Source organism: Leiobunum rupestre, chromosome 3 (genome assembly GCF_980474605.1).
Source record: "Leiobunum rupestre chromosome 3, qqLeiRupe1.1.hap1, whole genome shotgun sequence".
Taxonomy (NCBI): domain Eukaryota; kingdom Metazoa; phylum Arthropoda; class Arachnida; order Opiliones; family Sclerosomatidae; genus Leiobunum; species Leiobunum rupestre.
This window is the reverse complement of record NC_143386.1, coordinates 21052466-21074607: the sequence shown is the minus strand read 5'-3', so window position 1 is coordinate 21074607 and position 22142 is coordinate 21052466. Positions and strand designations below refer to the sequence as shown.

Genomic DNA, 22142 nt, shown 5'->3' with positions numbered 1-22142 from the left:
ATTTTTTTGATTTATTGTAATTTACCCATACGGGTCCAAAAAGTTAAATTTGCCTTTGCATTTTGGAATTAATGCTCTAAAATTCCATTAGAGTTTTTATTAAATTTAAACAAAAATGCAGATATAAATGTTGTACATTTTTCAATGTGTAAAATTGTTAAATTACAGTCCATTTGTGGATCCAAGTCTTAGAAAAGTAATGGGAGAGCAGGCTGTGGCTTTAGCCAAGTCAGTGGGTTATGACTCTGCAGGTAAGATTTTTGTGTTTTAAATCTTTTGTCAAACCTAATTGATTTAATGGATTGTTGTCTTTATCAATATCAGTATTTATGGTTACATGTTAATAATAATAAGGCTCTACGCACATTTTCATTTGCCTGATTTACTTAACACTACAAAACTCCAGGATCACATAATTATTATTATTATAATATTGGATTTGAGCCCAACCTAGCACTTCGACCAGACGTCTATTGTGCAGCCCCAGCCTTTTAGACATGGAAAAGCTCACCCTTACCAAAAAATAAGATGGATTTTAGTTGGTATACACATTTTAGTTGACGTGAAGTTGGTTTTAAGTAGGCTCAAGTGGTCAGCATATTTCAATAAACTAGTTAAAGGGGTAATAAGTTGTTATTAAGTTAGTTGGAAAATACTTTTTTCTTAAGTTGGTAATTAGTTGGTTTTTAGAGGTCAGAAAATGACATATTATTTTTAAGGTGATTTTAAGTGGTCTTTATTAAGTAAGTTTTAAGTTGGCTTTAAGTGGTCTTTATTAAGTAAGTTCTAAGTTGGCTTTAAGTTGCCTCCATTAAGCAAAATCAGAGATGGTTTTAAGTCTATACTTCTAGTTGGTATAAAGTGGTTTTTAAGTTAGTATTTAGTTGGTATTTGATTCAAATACCAACTTAAAACCAAGTTTAAGTAGTTTTTCGACAACTTATTTTTTGGTGAGGGCAACTTCAAATAGTTCCTAGACAACTTAGTTTTTGGTAAGGGCTGTCAGACTAAAAACTTAAAGTTTGGCTTTGTAATAAACTCTCCTTACCGTTTACTGCAACTAGAGAGATTACACGTCTTATATTTATTTGTTTAGGGAAGACGCCTTGATAGTATATATAACATAGTTTATTGGTTCATACTCTTTACGGCTGCCACGGGGCTATTCTTCATCACGACTTTATCTTCGGCTACGTTTTTGCTAGTCTCCCTTATCTAGCTAGGGGGCTCCTATATATACGGGTATAGTCTGGCACCAAGCCAAGGACTTTCTACGTCACTCTAAACTAGCGACCCCTACAGCTTTTTTGAGAGGCTTGGCGATTTTGCTAGGGTTTTTCAGGCAGAGATTGGCCATCTGCTTCTGTGTAGACAGTGGCGTAGCGGCGAGGGGGGGGGGGGGGTGGTCTGCCCTGGGTGCTACCCATTTGGGCCTGATTTAGGGGTGACATCCGACGGTGAACAAAAACTTACACAAACTAGAGACTAGTAAGTAGCACACCATGGTATCCGCCCTGGGTGTCACCCATGCTAGCTACACCACTGTGTGTAGACTTCTGTCTTAAGAAGTATAGGGGCAAGACTGTTCAGATTTTCTCGGTCAGCCAGGCTGCCTTTACGGCTCTTAATAAGTTTAGTATCACTTCTAAGCTTGTTCTTAGCTGTTGGGATCTCCTTTTAGAACTGGGCACCCATAATAGGGTTCACCTCTATTGGGTGCCTGGTCATAAGGGGCATCATGGTAATGAAAAGGCCGACACTCTGGCCAGGGCTGGTCTTAGGGCAAGGCGAGCGAGGCGACTGCTTAGAACCCTACGCTTCACAGTGCTTTCTGGGGGCCCCCGCTTTCAGTGTAAAACTATTTTTGGGCCCCTATTTCATATCTTGCTGCCTAGGGCCCCGCACAGCGTAACGCCGGGCCTGACTCTGGCCAAGGAGGGTGTGGAGGCTAGGTTATTGGGTGCTGAACCTGCTATTCCAATTCCCAATGGCCTGATTCGCAGCGATGTGCATGGCGCTAAGGCTGAGAGACTGGTCAAGATTTGGCTTGAGACAGATGCCCTTAGCAAAAAATAAGTTGTCTAAAAACTACTTAAACTTGGTATTTAGTTGGTATTTGAGACAAATACCAACTAAATACTAAATTAAAACCTACTTAAAAACTACTCAATACCAACTAGAAGTATAGACTTAAAACCAACTCTGATTTTGCTTAATGGAGGCAACTTAAAGCCAACTTAGAGGCAACTTGAAACTTGCTTAATAAAGACTACTTAAAACCAACTTAAAAATAATATGTAATTTTCTGACTACTAAAAACCAACTAATTACCAACTTAAAAAAATAAGTATTTTCTAGCCAACTTAAACCAACTCATTACCCCTTTAACTAGTTTCTTGAAATTTGCTGCCAACTTGAGCCTACTTAAAACCAACTTATTAACAACTAAAATGTGTAAACCAACTTAATATCAACTAAAACCCAACTTATTTTTTGGTAAGTGTGGTTTTAAGTTTGTATTTGAGACAAATATTAACTAAAAACCAACTAATTACAAACATAAAGAAAAAAGTATTTTCCCACAAAACTTGTTTATTGAAATATGCTGACTACTTGAGCCTACTTAAAACCAACTTATTATCAACTAAAATGTGTATACCAACAAAATCCAACTTTTTTTTTGGTAAGGGCTAGTGAACCTCAGTTCCAACCCCTGAGTGGGTCTTAAAGCCATCCGTGTCATATATCTTTGTCTATATTTATGGTTACATGTTACTAAGGCTTTATGCACATTTTCATTTGCCTGATTGACTTAACACGATTAAACTAAAGGATCACTTAGATTTTATATTTTTTCATAGCAAATAGTGTTTAGTCGTCAAATATAGTGGAAAATTTAAAATATATCGTTTTCAAACTGGGCATGGACTGATTTTTCTGCCATTTTTTTGGATTTATAAATGAAACATTTTACATATGGAACATAATGATTTCAACACTTTAGAGTAACTAAATTAAATTCCCTTCTTAATTAATGCAAAACCATGGAATTCGTTTTTGACCTAAAGAAAAAATATAAATCCTAAAATATTTTAAACTTGAATAACCAAACTTTAAACCAAAATCTTTTATTATGAATTTCAAACAAATTCACCACAACACATTTGATAGTTCAGAGAACATTGAACATATTATTTGTAGATACAGATTTGTTTCCTATATATTTTGAGTAGTTTTAATTGCTTAGGATTTTTTTAACTTGGTTTTTGTTCTTTGTAGGCACCGTCGAGTTTTTAGTTGACTCAAAAAAGAATTTTTATTTCTTGGAAATGAATACAAGGCTTCAAGTGAGTAAAAGATGTTTCGGAAATTCTTATTATATTGATATATGGATAAATTATCTACCCAATAATGATGTTCCTACATTCACCACAAACTTCTTCTTCACCACTTTTTTTTTCAGTTGAGGCCAAGGGCTATTAAAAAAGTAAATTTTAAGAGCAAATTATTAAATCTGAACATAAAATTGAATATTATCAATACACGCTTTGCTTATTTTATTTGAAACTAAAAACGCATTTATCACCTTCAATATAATCCTGCCTACAAATTTAAATAAATTTCCAGCCTGTAATAAAATGTAACTTAAAGTATAGGTTTTCATTTATGTAGATTAAGTTTAAAACTCATTAAAGACCTAGGCAATGGTTCCCAGAATCTTTTTCTCTACTTCTAGCCAGCCCTGCACTGCAAATGTTTTCTACTCATCATAATCTTGACACTTTTGCCAATTTTGTTCCCCACATGATAGATCATGTCACTGATCCTGATCCTCTTCCTTTTAGGCGTCAAATGTATTTTAAATAACAATAGTGCAGGAAATAAGCCTTCACTGTTACTGAAGAAAGCAGGTAGGGAGAGACTAAGACCACCGATAGTTTTCTATGTACTAAATGTTCGTAGTAAGAGTAGTTGGGTTTGATCCCCGCTTGTAGCACTTGGTGAAAATATTTAACCACTTCTGTGTTGAGTTTGCATTAGTTTAAAGGGTGTGCCCTTTAAGTTTCCCCTCCACACCATTTGTAGAGGTGAAATGGTAGGGAGGTATTGGTTTTTGTAGCATGAAGGACTTGCCACCAACCTACTTTACATTATATCCTTTTTCCCCCATTTCTATTATGTATTTTTAATAAAGATGACAAAACTACAAATTTGTAAAATATTTGTCAAAAATTTGGTTAATTCCAAAATTATCGCTTGACTAATTACTAAACCAAATTCCTTTTAAATATTAAATTTGATAAATGTTTGAAAAACTAAATTTTTCAGTAATTTTAATTACTCAAATCAAATTACTTTAGAAATTTGTACTTTGAATACGCCCTTACGCGAAGGCAGTACCATCCTAGCATCATAGTAAACATTTTAATGTAACGTTACATTAAAATGTTTACTATGATGCTAGGGTACGTACCATTAAAAATTTCAAACAAATTTATTATGTAAAGAAATAATAATAATTTCATAAAACTTAAAAAAATTTGAATCACTATCATAATGGTTTTCAATAACTTAATGCTTAATTTTGTTATTATTTTTTAGGTTGAGCACCCAATTACTGAGTGTACAACAGGGCTTGATTTAGTTCACCAGATGATAAGGATTGCTAAAGGTAATAATATTAATTTGAGCAATGTATAATTAAAATTAATAAAGGTGGGCAAATACCATTTTTTGGGGATTGAATCGAATATCAAATATTTTTTTCAAGGCACGTCAAATACCAAATCGAATATTTATAATGTCAAATAATTTGGTCAAATATTTTTAGAGCAAAATTTTAAGCCAGTTAACTGATCAAATAATTCGACGTATTTGGTTTTAAAATAACCAAATAGTTTGCATATTTATCAAAAAAATAAAAACGTAATTGAAATCACTGTTCATTTTACTTGCAATCCCTTACCAAAATATAAGTTGGATTTCAGTTTGTATACACATAATTAGTTGATATTAACTTGGTATTAAGTAAGCTCAAGTTGTCAGCATATTTCAAGTTACTAGTTGAAGGGGTTATAAGTTGTTATTCAGTTGGTAGGAAAATACTTCATTTTTCTAAGTTTGTAATTAGTTGGTTTTTAGTAGTCAGGAAGTTACATATTATTTTTAAGTTGGTTTTAAGTAATTAAATGTCAATGTTGATTCTGGTTTAGTTGGAAATAAGTTGATTAATAAAGACGATTTAAGTTATTTTTTAGTAGGCATTTGTCCCAAATACAAACTGAAAACCAAGTTGAAATACAAGTTGTCGTAAGTGGTTTTTAGCCAACTTATTTTTTGGTAAGGGATAGTAAAATACTAAACCAAATGTATAATTTATATTTTATTTTAATAAATTTAAACTATAATACTAAGTTACTCTTTATATGGTCCTTGCCGCTGTGGCCTAAAGAGAGGTGCCCGAAATAAGCCATAGTTCGGAAATTGCACAGCGTTCTCCTCTGATTTCCTTTGGTCTAACCCAATATTTTGCACATTCTAAAAATTAATCATAATAAGTTGCATGATTTTATAAGCTACAACTTTGGTTTATAGGACCAAAATGTACAGTGTTTATTATTTACAGGGTTAATTACACATCAATCTTGATATTAAATAGAAGACTTAAACAAAAATTTGTCTGCCTACTCAGATTATTACGAAGCAAAAAATAATATTAGTTATGTATTTAATTTAGTCTATTCACACTAGCCAACATTTTTTCAAAACATTGTTAGCCAACAGTACAGGTTTCCAGCCAAGTTGCTCAGTGTGAAAGAAGAAATATCTCCATAATGTATTGGCCACACAAACACTTCGAATGGTCAAACTCTAAATAATGGCTTGTATTCCAGACTGAGGCTTAGCTCTTAAGTATTTAGATCGAATAACTTTTGTACGCATCCTTTTTATAATGATAATATGTATCTTTTTAATATAAATTGACATATTTTGTAGTAGAAGGTATTATTTCAAGGATTATGAATAATTTTCTTCACTATAGTTTATATGGGAAATTTCAGCAACACCACTATTCCAATTTTAAATTGAATGTTTAATATTTGTTTGATTCACTCCATTTTTGCCATAAAAAGTCTCAAATAGGCTTCCCTTACCAAAAAATAAGTTGGCTAAAAACCACTTACGACAACTTGTATTTCAACTTGGTTTTCAGTTTGTATTTGGGACAAATGCCTACTAAAAAATAACCTAAATCATCTTTATTAATCAACTTATTTCCAACTAAACCAGAATCGACATTTACATTTAACTACTTAAAACCAAATTAAAAATAATATGTAACTTCCTGACTACTAAAAACCAACTAATTACAAACTTAGCAAAAGAAGTATTTTCCTACCAACTGAATAACAACTTATTACCCCTTCAACTAGTAACTTGAAATATGCTGACAACTTGAGCCTACTTAATACGAAGTTAATACCAACTAATAATGTGTATACAAACTAAATACCAACTGAAACCCAACTTATTTTTTGGTAAGGGTTACTTCAAGAATTAGATAATTGAGAATTCATTGACTAAACTTCTACCTACATCAGATTGAAAATGGCAATACAAATTGAAACTGTAATGCCATCATTCTGTCGTGACACATTAATTGAGAATCAACGTAACTATTACGTTATTTATGATGGAATTAATTGGTAAATTTACGTATAAAGACACGCCTCTTTGTTTTTAACACTAAAACATATCAAACCGGTAGCTAGCACCTTGGATTAACAATATGACTACTGGCATAAGTGGTATTACTCTAAGTACCCAAGATGCGCTGTTCTCTGGGACATGTTCTCCCCCTTTTCATGACGACAGCACGTGAGGTGGTTCAGGGGGCCTTAGCTAGCGCGAAAAATCCTTGAGAGAATCAAAGAGAGAAAGATTTGAAATTTTATTTATGCTAGTGGCGCCCACTAGTGTGCCAAATGGGAATTAACGGGGCCGAGAGTTAGGCCCACGCAGTATTTTTACCAACCTTGGGTTAGGCCGTTTTTCTTGTATAGGAGATTTTGGGGGAAAGAATATTCAAAACTATCCCCCTCTCCGCGAATCGAGCCGAGCCTCGGGAATCAAGAGGAAACTCGAGAGACGTTCTTTTTTCTTCCCCATCGGCTTTCTAGTAACCGAGCACTAAAGCGTAACCCTACCACGGCAATGGTTAGCATTCATTTTAATAGCAGGTATGGATAGTACTATTTTAGAGAGAGAGAGTTTGGCACACGGACAAGCATGGCCCCCATAGAACCCGTTCGAAGTTGGGTACTTAGAGTAATACCACTTATGCTACTGGATGTAGCTCTACGGCTTTTATGCGTCTCTTGAAGTTCAGAAATAGCAATGGGGTTTGATTTTGAGAAACTGTTACTCATCATTTAACCTAATATTTGAGTTTATAATTAATTTTGTAGCAAAGAATATCTCTTGGTAAGTTGAATTTATTTCCTTAACGCGATTCTTATTTCTTCCCATTTTAATTTATTTAAATTTCGTATAAAATTAAAAAATAATCTAATGTTAACTTATGAAACCAGAACCTAAAATAACTACTGTTTTAAGCCTAATTACATAATTTGAAATTTTGCGCTTGTAGCTCGAGAGTAACCCAAATTTATAACTTGCATCAATATTTCCATCCCGCCCGTATTTTTCAGTTTCGAATGATGGTCCAAAATGTTTAACAAAAGTTAATTGTATTGCTAAATATCCAGTAGTCATATGGTTAGTCCAAGCTATTGTTAAGGATGTATCCAGGATTTAATTTTGGGGAGGTTCAAACTTTTGCCCCCTTTTGGACCGAAAACTAACTTACCATCTGCCCCCCCCCCCTTGAAATTGAAATGTAATGTTATGTTAAGCACCCCCTCTTGATCCATTTTGGGGGGAGTTGAACCTCCAAACCCCCCTTAAATAGCCTAGCTTGCTAAGGGCATATCAGAAGTTTGAAAATACACCAAAATTCATTAGTGTTATACCCAGTAAGGGTCAGCATATATTAATCCAAGATGCTAGCAGATCTGGAAGGTAGACTAGTTAATTCTCAGTAATGTAAATACATTCTTACTTACATATTTAACCAGGTTGTTGGACTGTTTTATTCTGCGTTTATTTAATTTTTAGAATGTTTATAATATTTCAAATTATATTTTTAGGCCATTCTTTAAAGCTGAAACAAAAAGATGTTCCATTAAAAGGCTGGTCTGTGGAAGCTCGAGTTTATGCTGAAGATCCTTTTAAACAGTTTGGCTTACCATCTATAGGTCGACTTTATCGTTATATTGAACCACTTCATATTCCTAAAGTAATCACAACAAATTTTTTAATTACTTACAATTGATTACCATTTACTATAGATCTTATAAATTAGGTTAGATGCGATAGTGGTGTTCAAGAAGGAAGTGAAATCAGTATTTATTATGACTCGATGATCTGCAAGGTAATTTTTTATTGTATTTAAAAGCAGTACTAAGAACATTTGATCTTTTCAGTAAACTTGATAATTACAGAAAAATGAATTTATAACTTAATTAATTTCCGGAAACTTTACATAAACCTGAATTTTACAATTTATTGAATTAATAATAATAATAAAGCTTTTTTAATCATATATTTAAAAACATTAAACAGAAGGCCATAAAACTAAATTTTAATCAATTTGAAATATTTATTTTTAATGTCTTCAAAAGCAAGTGGCTACAAAGAAAAGACCTTGTTAAATATCCCTCCTAAATTTTATCACCCGATGAAAAGCGCCAATGAAGAAAGTTACTTGTAACTTTTTAAAAAATTCAGTATGTTGATAAACATAATGTAGGTGTACTTTTTCGTGTTATAACTTGTTTTCGCTCATTCCAAAAAATGTTTATTATAATTTACAATTTTTGACGTTAAACTTCTGCCATTTTTATTGTATTTACTAGTTGGTTACATATGGTGATACTCGACAAGAAGCACTGGACACTATGACTAAATCTTTGGATGCTTACGTGATTCGTGGTGTCACTCACAACATTCCTCTTTTAAGAGACATTGTCACTGAATCTAAATTTGTCAGTGGTGAAATCAGTACAAATTATTTGAAAGAGGTCTATCCAACTGGATTTCATGGTAAGTTTCAGATTACAAGAATAAAACTGGGGTCTGTTTTGGTGAACTCTCGCAGTTGAAATAGTAGTTCTTAAGTTCTTATTTTTACCCTAGGTACAATTCTGTCTGTAAAGAAAAAGAAATATTTAGCAGCTTTAGCCAGTTCAATCTACGTAAAAGATCAGATGAGGTGTCAGACTTTCTCAAACCAACCAAAGTATGTGTAATCTGTAGCATAAATAAATTTAGCTCTGCTAGCTTCATAAATTCATTTTACATGAACAATTGACTATTTTGTTTTGGAACCAAAAACTTTAGTTTCCAAATTAAATTGAGCAAAATATATTATAAAACAAATTTTAAATTTTATTTAGAATAATTTCTTAAAATATTTTTATTTAACTGAAACTTTACCCACCACCTAACACTTCCTCCCTAATAAAATTATCTATTTTTGAAATGTTATATAAATAAAATTATTTTGTGCCAATTGGAACACTATTTTTGTAATGCACAAAAATTTCAAATAATCATATTCCAATGTTTTTATTTTGATTATTTAGAACAGTGTTGGAATGTTCAGCAGACAAAGAATGGAAATTAGTATCAACTATAGATAAAGATGAAGTTTTTGTCAAAATACAGCTTACTGAAGATGGATATAAAGTATGTTTTTTGTCGGAAAAAAATTTTTACGTATAAAAATGGTTATTTGTTATAATTATCCGCTGAATGATTTAAAATTAACTGAATTACATTTTTGGGTTTTATATAAACTGGATTTTCCGCGATGTAGTACTTTTGGAAAATCTCCGATAATGATTTTCCTCTATCAAAACTATTTTTTCTTTAGAGTTTAAGAAATGTAATTCTAGAACCTTTTTATACAGAATAGAATATTTGTTTTGACTTTTACAATTTTACAATTCTTATTCAGGCAATCATAAATGATGAAATTTTTAACATATCTGGAAATGTGAATTTATCTGTACCAGTCCTTGATGTTACCGTTAATGATGAGAGTTATGTAATACAAGTGAATTCATTTGACGCTTGTGGAAATTATAATATTAGATTCGAAGGAACTGCAGTATGTATCTATTAGTTTTTAATTTATTGAATGAGTTATATATTAGATTAATATAAAATTTAATTACTTTCAGTTTAATGTTCGTGTGTTAACTGAACTAGCATCAGAGTTTGACAAAATAATGCCAATCAAACAAGCAGTAAATATATTGTTTTCATTGCACATATGCATTATCTCCAACTATTATCACCCTCCTACGCAGTGTAACCCGGCCACCTGAATTAAAAGGCTTCAAAAGTCGCTTGATGACTTAGGCCTAGGGTGGTGCCTTGGGTATTAGCCTAGCTGATTATTATTTGTAACATAATCACGCAGAATAATAGTTTTTTATTTTAACATCCATTCAGTTAACACTGGTTTTAAATAGTTCTTAAAGGACATCTCCATAGGAATAATTTCCATGAGACCATGTTCCACACGGATTATACAATTAAAAATTCGTATTATCCTTGTGCTATTGAAAAGGTTACCATGGAAATGAAATCTTGTTATTGTGAGGCACAAGATTAATTATAGATTGTAAAATCAGAAAGGAATTCTGTGCATTTTTAAAATCCACTTCACGATGCTTGATATCCTATGAACAAGGTTTCATTAAAGAAAATGTTTATGGCATACCTATGAGTGATCATGTTTCATGTGCTATTATATATACACTTTTTTGTTGTTTGATATGATTCCCTATATTTTTATCTAGCCTGATGTCAGCAAATCTATAATGGCATCTATGCCTGGGCTGGTTAAATCTGTAAATTGTACAGTTGGCCAAATGGTAAGATTCTGTTTTTAATAGCAGCTGAATTTGAGCATGCACTTGTTCCATAGAAGAAACTAAGTCTTTAATTTTTCTTCAAAAGTAGTTGCAACAAGATCTACAAATCTTAGCAAACACTTAAAGCAATAATTCATCTTTTGAAAGCAAAATTCAGAAAACATCAACAATAAGTGAAATACATATTAGGGCCTATTAGTTTTTTAATGGTGGTTTTACTTAGTAAAGCTATACCAACCCTGGAAACTAAACTGTTTTAATTTGGAGAATAGAGACCCTTCCCAAAAAATAAGATGGATTTTAGTTGTTATACACATTTTAGTTGACAAAGTTGGTTTTAAGTAGGCGCAAGTGGTTAGCATATTTCAATAAACTAGTTAAAGGGGTAATAAGTTGTTATTATAGTTGGTGGGAAAATACTTTCTTTAAGTTGGTAATTAGTTGGTTTTTAGTGGTCAGAAAATTACATATTTTTAAGTTGGCTTTAAGTGGTCTTTAACTAGGTATTTATTTGGTATTTGTCTCAAATACAAACTTAAAACAAACTTATTTTTTGGTAAAGGGGCCTTAAGTCAAAAAATCACGTGCCTTGAAGGACCTACAATAAAGTATTTAAAATTTTGCCTAAGTAACATGAATGCTGGTGTTCTACGTTTGCTATTACATTAAGAAACCAATTTCACAGGTTGTGATGTCCACTAGCTATCATTAGACTATATCAGTATAGGATTATTTTATCTCTAGGGAAAAATAAATAATGACAGTCAAAGCCCATTTTCCTCTTTTCATACAGTAATAATGTATGCTCACAAATATGCAATACATGGATGTCTTGCGGGTAAGCATTGGCTGGTCCAAAGAGGTAATGCAGCATCTAGTGCAAAAATAATCATTTCTAAACCTTATTCTTAAACTGAGAACCTGGTGTCAAATAGCTAACTGTAATATTCTCATTAATATTCTTTTCTTTCAAAAGGTTTCGGATGGACAAGAAGTATGTGTTATTGAAGCCATGAAAATGCAGAACAGTTTAGTTGTTCCAGTAGCGGGTAAAATCAAGGCTGTTCACTGCAAGGCTGGTGAAACAGTTGAAGAAGATCAGTTACTAGTAGAATTAGAATAATTCAATTGGTTATAAATTAAAGTAACTCTATTTTTGAAATAACTTTTACATATTATGGGGAATTTTAAATGTTTTAAAAATAAATTATTAAGTTACAATAGAGTAGTGCCTCCAAACATTAATACATAACTGTGAAAGGCAGGTATTAACCAAAACCTATTAATTCGTTTTTGAGGTTGTGCACAAAATATTCTTGATCAAAAGGTTATTTAAATTCAATTTATCCTGCGCGTAAAAAAGTTGTATTAATAAAGGATAAATTACAGTAGGATGCTTGAGTCCAAAAATTGTAGCATACACTAGCTTACCATAACCAAACTTATTCCAACCCTTCTTTTCCTATTAAATTCATTAAAATTTGCCCTAATGTGTAACAAACAAATTGCAACTGATTGTTTTTTGTATTTAAAAGAATTGTTATAGGGTTTTAAATTTGTTATACTTTAATTGAGATGCTTCTAATTTTGTTATTGTATGAATCTCATGAATATTGGTTTATTTTTATAAATATGTATTCAAACATGAGTTTTGATTATTTACAAACCTTGTACCTTTCCAATAAAAAGCTATTATAATAATTCTCCAATGATTAATTGTAAATTTTGACTTTCCTCACTAAAACTAGTTAGCCCTTAAGTGTCTTCTCTTGATCATTATTCCCATTACGCCCTTGCATTTCTCACATTACCTTGGGTTTAAGCCATTTCAACAAATTTTGATGGAAACCAAGTTTCTATCTTTATTAGTTCTAGAGATATATTTTGAATAAACCTTGAAGACCTGGTTCATGGTCATGCAAATTTTCTTTGTTGAATGACCCCCTACACTAAAATTTCAAATGCATACCTGAACATTCAGTTATTACGGTTTTTTATTTAACACAGTACTTAATAGTAGCCTTGGTTAGGTTAGCTTGTCTACCTTGCTATGAAGTTCCCACATAAATAACAATGGCCAGACTATTTCAGCAAAATAATGACTAAATTATTTAATCAGAATATGAAATTATGTTCTTTCAGGTTAAATTTCAAGCATATTGGTTAAATTTGATTACAATCGAATAAAACTGAAAATGGATGAACTTTTGAAATTTGGGTTTATACAAGGAAAATTGAAGGATCTTAAAATTTATTTTTCCTGGCAAATATACATCCCCATGTTAGGATACAATAGCAGGTAAATAAGCCTGCAATACCTCATAATCTAAAGGTATTGTCGCTTGCAGAAACATACTTTTGAAAACTGTCCATTAAACAAATTCAAATAAATTGCGAATATTTCAAGCACTTAGGACAAAACCACGGAAAGTTGCGTAAAATCCATTAAAAATTGGGCTAATAAATTTTTCCAACATACTTTGACACCAAATTGAACCGGGACCAAATTAAGTTTACACAATTTCATGCTATATTTGCTAAATTATTTATGGATTTAATGCAACTTTTCTTAATTTTACCCAAAATGCTTGAAATATTGACAATTTATTTAAAGCAAGTGTCGGCTCTAGTGTAGTTGCGTTCTGGCTCGACAGTTGTCGCCACCGTGCAAATATAAACAAGTTGATTAGGCACATTAGCCAGCATAATTTACCAATATTGCGTGGCCCAAAAGCATGCGTTTGTTTATATATTTAATAAAGTAGACATAGACAAGGTGGCCATGGTACCTGGAAAAGTCAGGGAATTTGAATATGGGTATAAAAATCAGGGAAATGTCAGGAAATTTCATTTCGGTTGCTAATAGTAAACTTTTACTAAAATATAGGTTAAAAAATATCAAATCTTGGCCCAAAATAAGTCAGGGAAAATCTCCGGAGATGGTCAGGGAAAACCTGGAAAAGTCAGTGAATTTTATTGTGAAAAAAAACTGTGGCAACCCTGCATAGATAAAGGCTTAAAAACTAAACGAGCATTCAGACCATACAATTTTTAAAGATCAATTATTTTGGCCACCAATCTTGTTCAACTAATTGACAGCATGAATTAAGCAGTGTGAACAGCAAATGTTTGTACACTTTTTGGTGGACCAACTTGCAACATTTTTCGGTAAGGGGACTATTTTTGGGATTACAATTTTGAGGCGTAGAACTATTTGAAATTCAGCTAATTGAATTCCATATTGTCACTTGCACCGGAGCTTTGAAACATTTAACTCATCTGCTTTCTATATAATATTGCTATTATCAAAATAGCAGATAATCAATTTTGACAGGCTACGCCTAATTTCTAAATTTCATACAGGAAACATAGCAGATGACACTTAAAAGTAAAAATAACCACAATGGAGGAAGCCAAATCTTTAGCCCTCGTGTTAACAATTGTCGTGCTATTGCAACCCAGAAAAATGGAATATAAATGCATTGTGAAAAAGTGACAACGGCGTAGGGTGAACAATTAATTGGTACATAGGATATGTACTACTAATTTGGCACCAATGAAATGGCGTAGACTGAACGGTACTTAAGACAAGTGGTATATATAAACATAGGAGTCCCCTTTGTATTGTAAATCACTCCATAACTAACCTTATGTATTAGGTCAAATCGATCAATTTTTGCGGTTGACCTTTCGATTGTTATTATAAAATGTAGCTTGTTGAGGTAAAGTTTATTTAAAGGGAAATACAAGTGACTAAGCACAGTGGTGAAAAAGGGTTTGGTGGAGCGAATTCATTTACATTCTACTTTCCTCATTAATCCCCCCTCTGCTTAATTTTGAGTTTCCCTGGCCACATCTCCATCCCAACTGTTTTCTCCGAGGGGCTGATCACTCCGCGTAATCAGTGTACAGAGCCGTACCTTTGACTGTTCTAATGGGATTACGGGTAATCTTTGAAGTCCCTGTCTTTGGCAGTGCTAATCTAAGCGTAATCCGGTGTACAGACTTTCTAAAAGTGGTTAGTCCCTCGGTTTTCTCCTACTGACAACCTCCATTGCGCTTTAATTGCCTAATAGTACAAAAAACAAATTAGCAAAATTATTGATTCAGTGAATGCTTTATTATTTTTTTGTTTTCTGAAATAACAAAAATTCTGCTAGGCTATCGTTTGAATAAGCACTTTTTCATTATCTACACATTACAAAAGTGTCCCTCCCTATAATTCCCCCAAAAATTGGCTAAAGGGTCAATAAATTATTTGAGGTTTCGGTGTCGGATTCAAGCCATAAATGAATCACTTTTGCCTATAATCGTTAACAATTTTAAAAACTATTTTCCTTAGAAACATGATACTTATTTCAAAGTTTCAAATTTTAGTTCAATATATATAAGTTTCTACTTCCAGTGTCAAGAAGGGCAACGGACACACGAGCAATTTTAAATTAAGAACTATGACAAAATATTTATATTTCAATTTTAAAACAAATTTGAGATTTAGAAAAATTGCTAAATTATTTAAAACAAATGTAACAATTTCAAAAAAATGTTCTTGCACAATTTAGATGCGACTGAAAAGGAAAACCTTTTTATTATTTTCATTAAACAAATCTGGCACAATAGCAAATACGCGATCCAATTTCATTTTATATATATTTATATATTGCTAAAGCTTTGGGAGAAATAAAACACGCACATGCACACATCCTCCAAAATTACAGAAAAGATAGGAGGGAACTTATTTAAAAATAAAGTTGAATTCATTGCTTCTGAGGGGACTGCTGTATTGACGTTTGATTACAATTTGGTAGTCCGTCTATTACAGTAGGTGAAGGTCCATCAGTGTGACCAGACTTAGCTTTGGGGATCCCAGGGACAATTTCATTACCAGTCTGCTCTACAACGGGTGCTGAAATAGCCGGAGTAACTGCTGGTGGTTTATTGAAATGACTTCCCACCGATCCTTGAGAAACAGTCACCGTGACTGTTGCTGGAGTTGGACTTATATTTGAATATGGGGTAATACCTCTATCAGTCGAAGTTGGCGAATTTTGAGGTGATGGCTGGGGTGGAGAAGTTGGTTGAACAGCAGAACCTTCGCAACGTTCGTGAAAATTAAGGAAGAAGCCCGTTGTCTTGTACTCCCGGAAATATAAGGGCACAGTGTTGTTGCCACCATCCACGTTGTCATTCGTACTGACTGTTGTAGGTATTACAGGATTGTTCATTTGCTGCTGCCCCTGAGAAACTTGTTTAGCTGTTACACTGTTTGTACCACTAGTAGATGGTAACTGTCCTCGCAAGTTTAAGTCTCCACCATCCACTATCGGTTGGGAAACAGAATTAAAACCTGTTGACGTAACTTGCATACGATTTCCGCTTTTGTCAGCGCTTTCTACTACATCACAATCAAACCCTAAATCTAAAATTGGGTTAACAGGAGCATTAAAAGCTGGATCAAATTCAGTTCCAGCTAGTTGATCATATCCTATAGAAGGTGGAGCTTTATCCGATGATGATCCCATACTTGGAATAGCTTTGTTAGAAGCTACACCAGATATTGATTTATCAAATCCGGGAGCAATTGGCTCATACACTGTCCCAGTTGAGGAATCAAATGGTAGGCCACTAACAGTGTCAAATGAAGTGCTTGAAATAGACTCCACTCCACGGCTTACACCAGAGTCACTACTTGTACTTGCAACGTTTATAAGACTACTTTTGTTGCCAACACTTGTAACAGTACAGCCAGTTGCTGTATTGGAACTAAGACTGCTAACAGTAGGTCCTCGAGTGCTACTGCTGCTGCCTGTTAAAACACTTTGATGCTGTTGAATTTGTTGTTGTTGTTGTTGCCAACTAGATGTTTTTTCTTCAGGTGGTGGACTATCTCCTTCTTCAGACATATACTGGTCATCAGGTTCCTTGAGGAAAAATCAAACCAATATTCGGCACTCTCATATATTTATAGAAATATGTTACCTCTTCAGGGCACAATTCAAATGCCTTTGCCAAAGTCATTCTAGCACTGTGTGACCTTTCCAGGAAATAACCATTCGAAGATTCATTGGACTGTGCTGGGGGAGACCAGTTGTTGTAGCCATACTGTGTGTTGCTAGCATATGGGCGCTAAAATATTAAGAGAGTTATATTATAATATAAATAATCATTTATTGGCTCTCATATAATCATACTCTTTCAAGTTCGTCATTCAGCCATTCAATGGCACTTGTCCATTTTCGTTTCAAATCCCCTTGGCTTTGTAACATTTGAGAAGCCTTAGGACAGGAACTAAAGAGAGTAACCATACATTTTATGCACTGATAGGCCCTTTTTTGGTAGTGGTTTTTGCTTCTTTGAATAGTATCAAACAATCCATCACGGTCATCAGGGATACCTAATTTGAGTGACATTAATTAGAACATACTTCTAAAGAAAAAATAACACAAATATTTTTATTTCGCTATGCAATACTAAGTAACAGCTATTAACCAGAACAGTGGTTAGTGGAAATTATTGGCTACACTAACAAGGAGACGACCCGAGGTGAAACACACCGATTTTGTTCAAACTCGGGGGTTTGGTAGACCTTCATGTAACTCGAAACACCCTAAAGGGAAATGTCTCCATAGGCAACCGTTTTGCCATGGCAATCAAAAATGTTTTTGACAACACAAAATGGAAATTTTCCCATAGAAAATAACATAAAAAATTTTTAATTTTTGAAAATGCTCAATATAGAAAATATAAATAAGAAAATAATGAAAAAGTTCGAAGTTGATTAAAATCTTTACAGGGGTGGGTACCCTTACATTTGGTCAGATTCCCATGTTAAATTCAATAGGAAAATTTCCATTTTGTATTGTCAAAAACATTTTTGGTTGCCATGGCAAAACGGTTGCCTATGGAGACATTTCCCTTTAGGGTGTTTCAAGTTACATGAAGGTCTACCAAACCCCCGAGTTTGAACCAAATCGGTGTTACACTTCGGTCGTCTCCTTGTAAATGTACCCAGTGTATCGACATGTGAACTCCATATTTATTAGGGTTTACTTTAAAAACTGGTTTTGAATGTAATTATTTTTGAGCTTTAAAACTAAATGAATTTTTAGTCCTCAAACAAACGTGACAGTGATTTGGCAACCAAAAGGAAGAAAGCTAAGAGATTTGGTTACCCAAACACTCGGTGATTAATTGCATTAACCAAAATTGTTTTGTACCATAATTCTGATTACTGAGATTCAAATTGTTTGGTTTATTATTTAGTCTTAAGTTGTATCTTTGGCTTGGATGACCTTGTTAGCCAAAGTACTCTGTTAAATCCCAAATTGTTGGTATTTTTGGAACTTCTTCACATTTTACCTAGTTCCCATTTTCCAGTTCAACGTTGGTTCTTCTCAACTCTGTTTTGGATTGCTTAGATTTTTTGGCAAAATTGAACTACAGCGGCCTCATGTAATTTTGCTTTTTTTGGCGGAGAATGTAGCACTTGACGCGTAGATTACGAAACTATTTTTTTGGGCCGCAAATGATAATTTTTTTAATTAACTTAATTTTAAAAAAGTAGTAATTTTAGGGAATTACCGTTTTTTTGGCGGAGAATGTAGCATTCGACGCGTAGATTACGAAGTGTTTTTTGGGGCCGCCAATGATAATTTTTTTAATTAACTAAATTTAAAAAAAATAGTCATTTTAGGGGATTAGTAACGTTTTTCTAAAAAATAGTTCCGTTGTGTATCCGTCGACAACTTTTCTGACGCGCCCCAGCCCCATTCCGAGCATTGACAGTGGGCCTTCTGTAATCGTACCTAGTGGCATCGTAATTAGTGAAATTGTATCAACTTAAATAGTAACTCGCCGTATTGGCGCCTGACGGCGCCGCACACTCACTTCGCTCAAGCGCTGGGGGCGCGCGGCGCCTCCCCAACCCCATACTAAAAAAAGCGATGAGCCATCTATAACGTGACCTAGAGGACAGTACCAAGCCTTACGCATCAAGTGTATACTTTTAATATTAACCTGAAATAAGCGTTTGTGGCCCAAAAATACAAAGCACCTAGAAAATGAACAAAACCTGTAATTGATTTTATAAAGTACGGGAATATCACTTTTGTGGCCCAAAAATAAAACACCTAGAAAATGAACAAAAACTGTAATTTATAAAGTACGGGAATATCACATGGAAATTATTAGGACACCGAAACTGTGGTGTCGGCGAACACACGACGGAATTAAGTACAACGAAACACGTGAAAATGCCCAAAAATGGCAAATTTTTAAAATTATATTAAAAAATTAAATAATCATTTGTGGACAAAATATAAAATTCCTTCGGCATCTATGTGACAAAGTCTATCAGGCGCAACCAAAATTAATATACAATAAAATGAAAATGATAAATTTTTAAAATTAAAAAATTAAATAATCATTTGCGGCCAAAATAAAAAATACCCTCGGCATCTACATGACAAGGTCTATCAGGCGCAACCAAAATTAATATAAAAATCAATGAGGCCGCTGTAGTTCACTTCACCCGATTTTTTAAAACCAAACTTAATTTTTTTTCAAATAAAGTGACCCAAAACAAATTTTACGAACCAATCTTAAAGGGTCACAGAATTATTGAAATATTCATGCCATATTTCAGAGCCAAATCATTCGTATTTTGAGGCCCAATTCTTAATTTCAGCTCTCCTTAAAAAATAAGAATTCCTTATTTTGCTTTAAAGATAAGCTAAGGGCAATTTTTGGGTAAAAATTCGTATTCTACTCTCATCCTCAAATGTTTTTTTTTCCATATGATTCGTAAAAAACTTCTTAGCCAAAGGGGTTTCCCGAACTAATTTATGAAATGTTTTAGATTAAATGGGATGAGCCTTAGCCACAAGGCGGATAATAATAATAATAATAATCAGCTAGGCTAACACCACCTTAGGCCCAGAGAGAAAAACCCGTTAACTTTGAGGAAATATTACAACCAATTTAATTAGTTTTAAATACATTTCACCTTTATTCATACACAACATTTGCCTTTCAAAAGAGTAGATAATTATTCAGTACATTAATTCCAAACTACTCTCACTTAAAATCAATCATAGACGCGTTTTTGATATTACCTATGTATAAATATCATTAATCAAGGCAGTCACCTTAAAAAATGAGCCAATAAGGAGAATTCTTGAACCTTACGCCTCAGAAAAGTTACTCTCACCTTACAAATGACAATTTTTTTTAATTATCAAGGTAGAATATAAAGTTTCGAGTATAAGGATAATTCTAATTTTTAACAATTTTTATCCTTACGAATCATAGGGAACAATGTAGAATCAAGCCTGTGATATTTTCAAATTCCTATTTCCAGAAACTAGCAAAGGAAAGCTAGTGAAATTCAAATGGCCTTTTAAAGAGTTGAAATTAACGTTTTTAAAACTAATTTAAGCAAACAAAACAGTAACTGCTTTTGTAATAATCAAAACCACAGCGTATTTGTTAAACCACTGTTTTGAAACAAAATTAAATATTTCATTTATGGAGATATATTTTCAGCTTGTTTGTGGTTTCACTATTGGTTTAGTTATCAAGATATGGGCTTAGCCTCTTACATTATTAAAAAAAACAATGGTAGGGTCATTAACTACCCTTTGAATAATGAAGAAATAGTGCAAAGAAGACACATTCTTAAAACAATCCAAGATCTATGTCACACATATATGACTGACCTTTAAATGTACTATGGATTCTGTGGGTCTGCCAGGAGTCCTCAAGTAACAACATGTGAAGCAGTAAATCCAAGTAGGGCCTAAGTTCGTATGTGTAGGAATAGGCTATTTGCCAGAGTAATTCACTTAAAACAGTCGAGGTGAAATGTGGATTTTCCCAGGAGCAGAACTGAAATAATTAAAATGTTTCACATGAATGTAAAATTAAAATTTAAGTTACAGAGATAGCTGAAATCATATAAACTATGAACATTCTTACAAAACAAAAAAATTAAGGTTAATTTTTAAGAGGATTAACCAAATGATGACCAGAAATGTACTTTCAATTAACTTTGGGGTATTATAAACATTAATTCTATGCCTTAAAACTGTTTACTTTAATTTAATTTAAGTTTGATAGGTGCGTTTAAAAAATCTTACTTTTAAAAGTTTAGCTGTATCATCTACTGTGTTTGCGTCTTCTATAATTTTCTTAACATATCTGGAATTCAAGACAAATATTTTAGATAAAAATGTAATAAAATCGGTTATTAAAGTAGTGGGTCAATCCTCACAGTATCGGTAATCGTGAACACCATCGGTCAACAGATTTTTATGAAATTTTACAGGAAGATTAATAACGATATAAAACCTTCGAATGTCAAGTATTTTTGGAAAAAATTAAGCCGTTACGTTTTTAAAATCATTTTTGTTATACCCCACGAAATTGGCCTATCGGAAAGTTCATTTCGGTACCCCTTTCAACCATATTTAATAATTTCGTTAATATACCTAGTAATTTAATGAAATTAAGTGACTATATGTAATTTACGCTGCCAAAAACGATTAGCCACTCCAATTCAGCGTAAATATTAAATCTCAACAGTTTTGGGTCATTTATGTGGAAAAAATACTTTTGGGGGTCTCTTTTTGGAGGTTATAGCGAAAATTGTCCAATTCAAAAAAAAATACATGAACCCCCATTTTGTAGTTCTTAAAGAGATCTTTCCAACAATGTCTTAAAAAGTTGGAGTATTTTATTATTTAGTGCCGAAAAGGGTCGACGCCATTGAAAATATTTTCTCTAGTAGATTTTTATGTTGTTTCACTTCTTTGGAAACAAAAAAATTTGATTCCTTTAATATTTTGTTTCGCCGAAGCGAAAAATTGGGCCGCTGTGACAATTTGTTCTGTAACTGGCAACTGCAAGGAAGCTCTGGCTACGAGGCGTTTTGCCATTCCTCCAAAACCCAAAATCAATTTCGTGGTGGCATATATTGATGAAGTTATTTCGGTTTTTATATTGTTAACTAGCTCTATCGCTGAAGTAGTGGATATGTTTTAAGTTAGGAAGTGTCGTTTTAACGTACTCCAAAAGCGAATTAATAAAACAGTGTACTGTTGAATTTGTATGGTCCATTTTGTCACTTACGACACATGG

At 33.1% G+C, this 22142-nt stretch overlaps 2 protein-coding genes across 2 annotated transcripts in view; one reads left to right on the top strand and one right to left on the bottom strand.

Annotated features, from left to right (window-relative positions):
• Positions 1-12600, top strand: part of LOC149949790 (propionyl-CoA carboxylase alpha chain, mitochondrial-like) — a 30030-nt gene extending 17430 nt beyond the window's left edge. The window contains exons 10-21 of the mRNA XM_090167918.1: positions 169-251; positions 3280-3347; positions 4603-4672; positions 8211-8359; positions 8426-8494; positions 8979-9165; positions 9259-9361; positions 9708-9810; positions 10082-10234; positions 10308-10373; positions 10932-11006; positions 11983-12600. Of these exons, the coding sequence (XP_090024044.1) occupies positions 169-251; positions 3280-3347; positions 4603-4672; positions 8211-8359; positions 8426-8494; positions 8979-9165; positions 9259-9361; positions 9708-9810; positions 10082-10234; positions 10308-10373; positions 10932-11006; positions 11983-12129 (1273 nt within the window). The 3' untranslated portion in view covers positions 12130-12600. The remainder of the gene's footprint in view (positions 1-168; positions 252-3279; positions 3348-4602; positions 4673-8210; positions 8360-8425; positions 8495-8978; positions 9166-9258; positions 9362-9707; positions 9811-10081; positions 10235-10307; positions 10374-10931; positions 11007-11982) is intronic.
• A 2506-nt stretch (positions 12601-15106) lies between these two features.
• Positions 15107-22142, bottom strand: part of LOC149949789 (ubiquitin carboxyl-terminal hydrolase 9X-like) — a 61974-nt gene continuing 54938 nt past the window's right edge. The window contains exons 41-45 of the mRNA XM_090167917.1: positions 21143-21203; positions 20723-20891; positions 17198-17400; positions 16986-17132; positions 15107-16927 (exon numbers count right to left, since the gene is read on the bottom strand). Coding sequence (XP_090024043.1) covers positions 15764-16927; positions 16986-17132; positions 17198-17400; positions 20723-20891; positions 21143-21203 — 1744 coding nt within the window. The 3' untranslated portion in view covers positions 15107-15763. The remainder of the gene's footprint in view (positions 16928-16985; positions 17133-17197; positions 17401-20722; positions 20892-21142; positions 21204-22142) is intronic.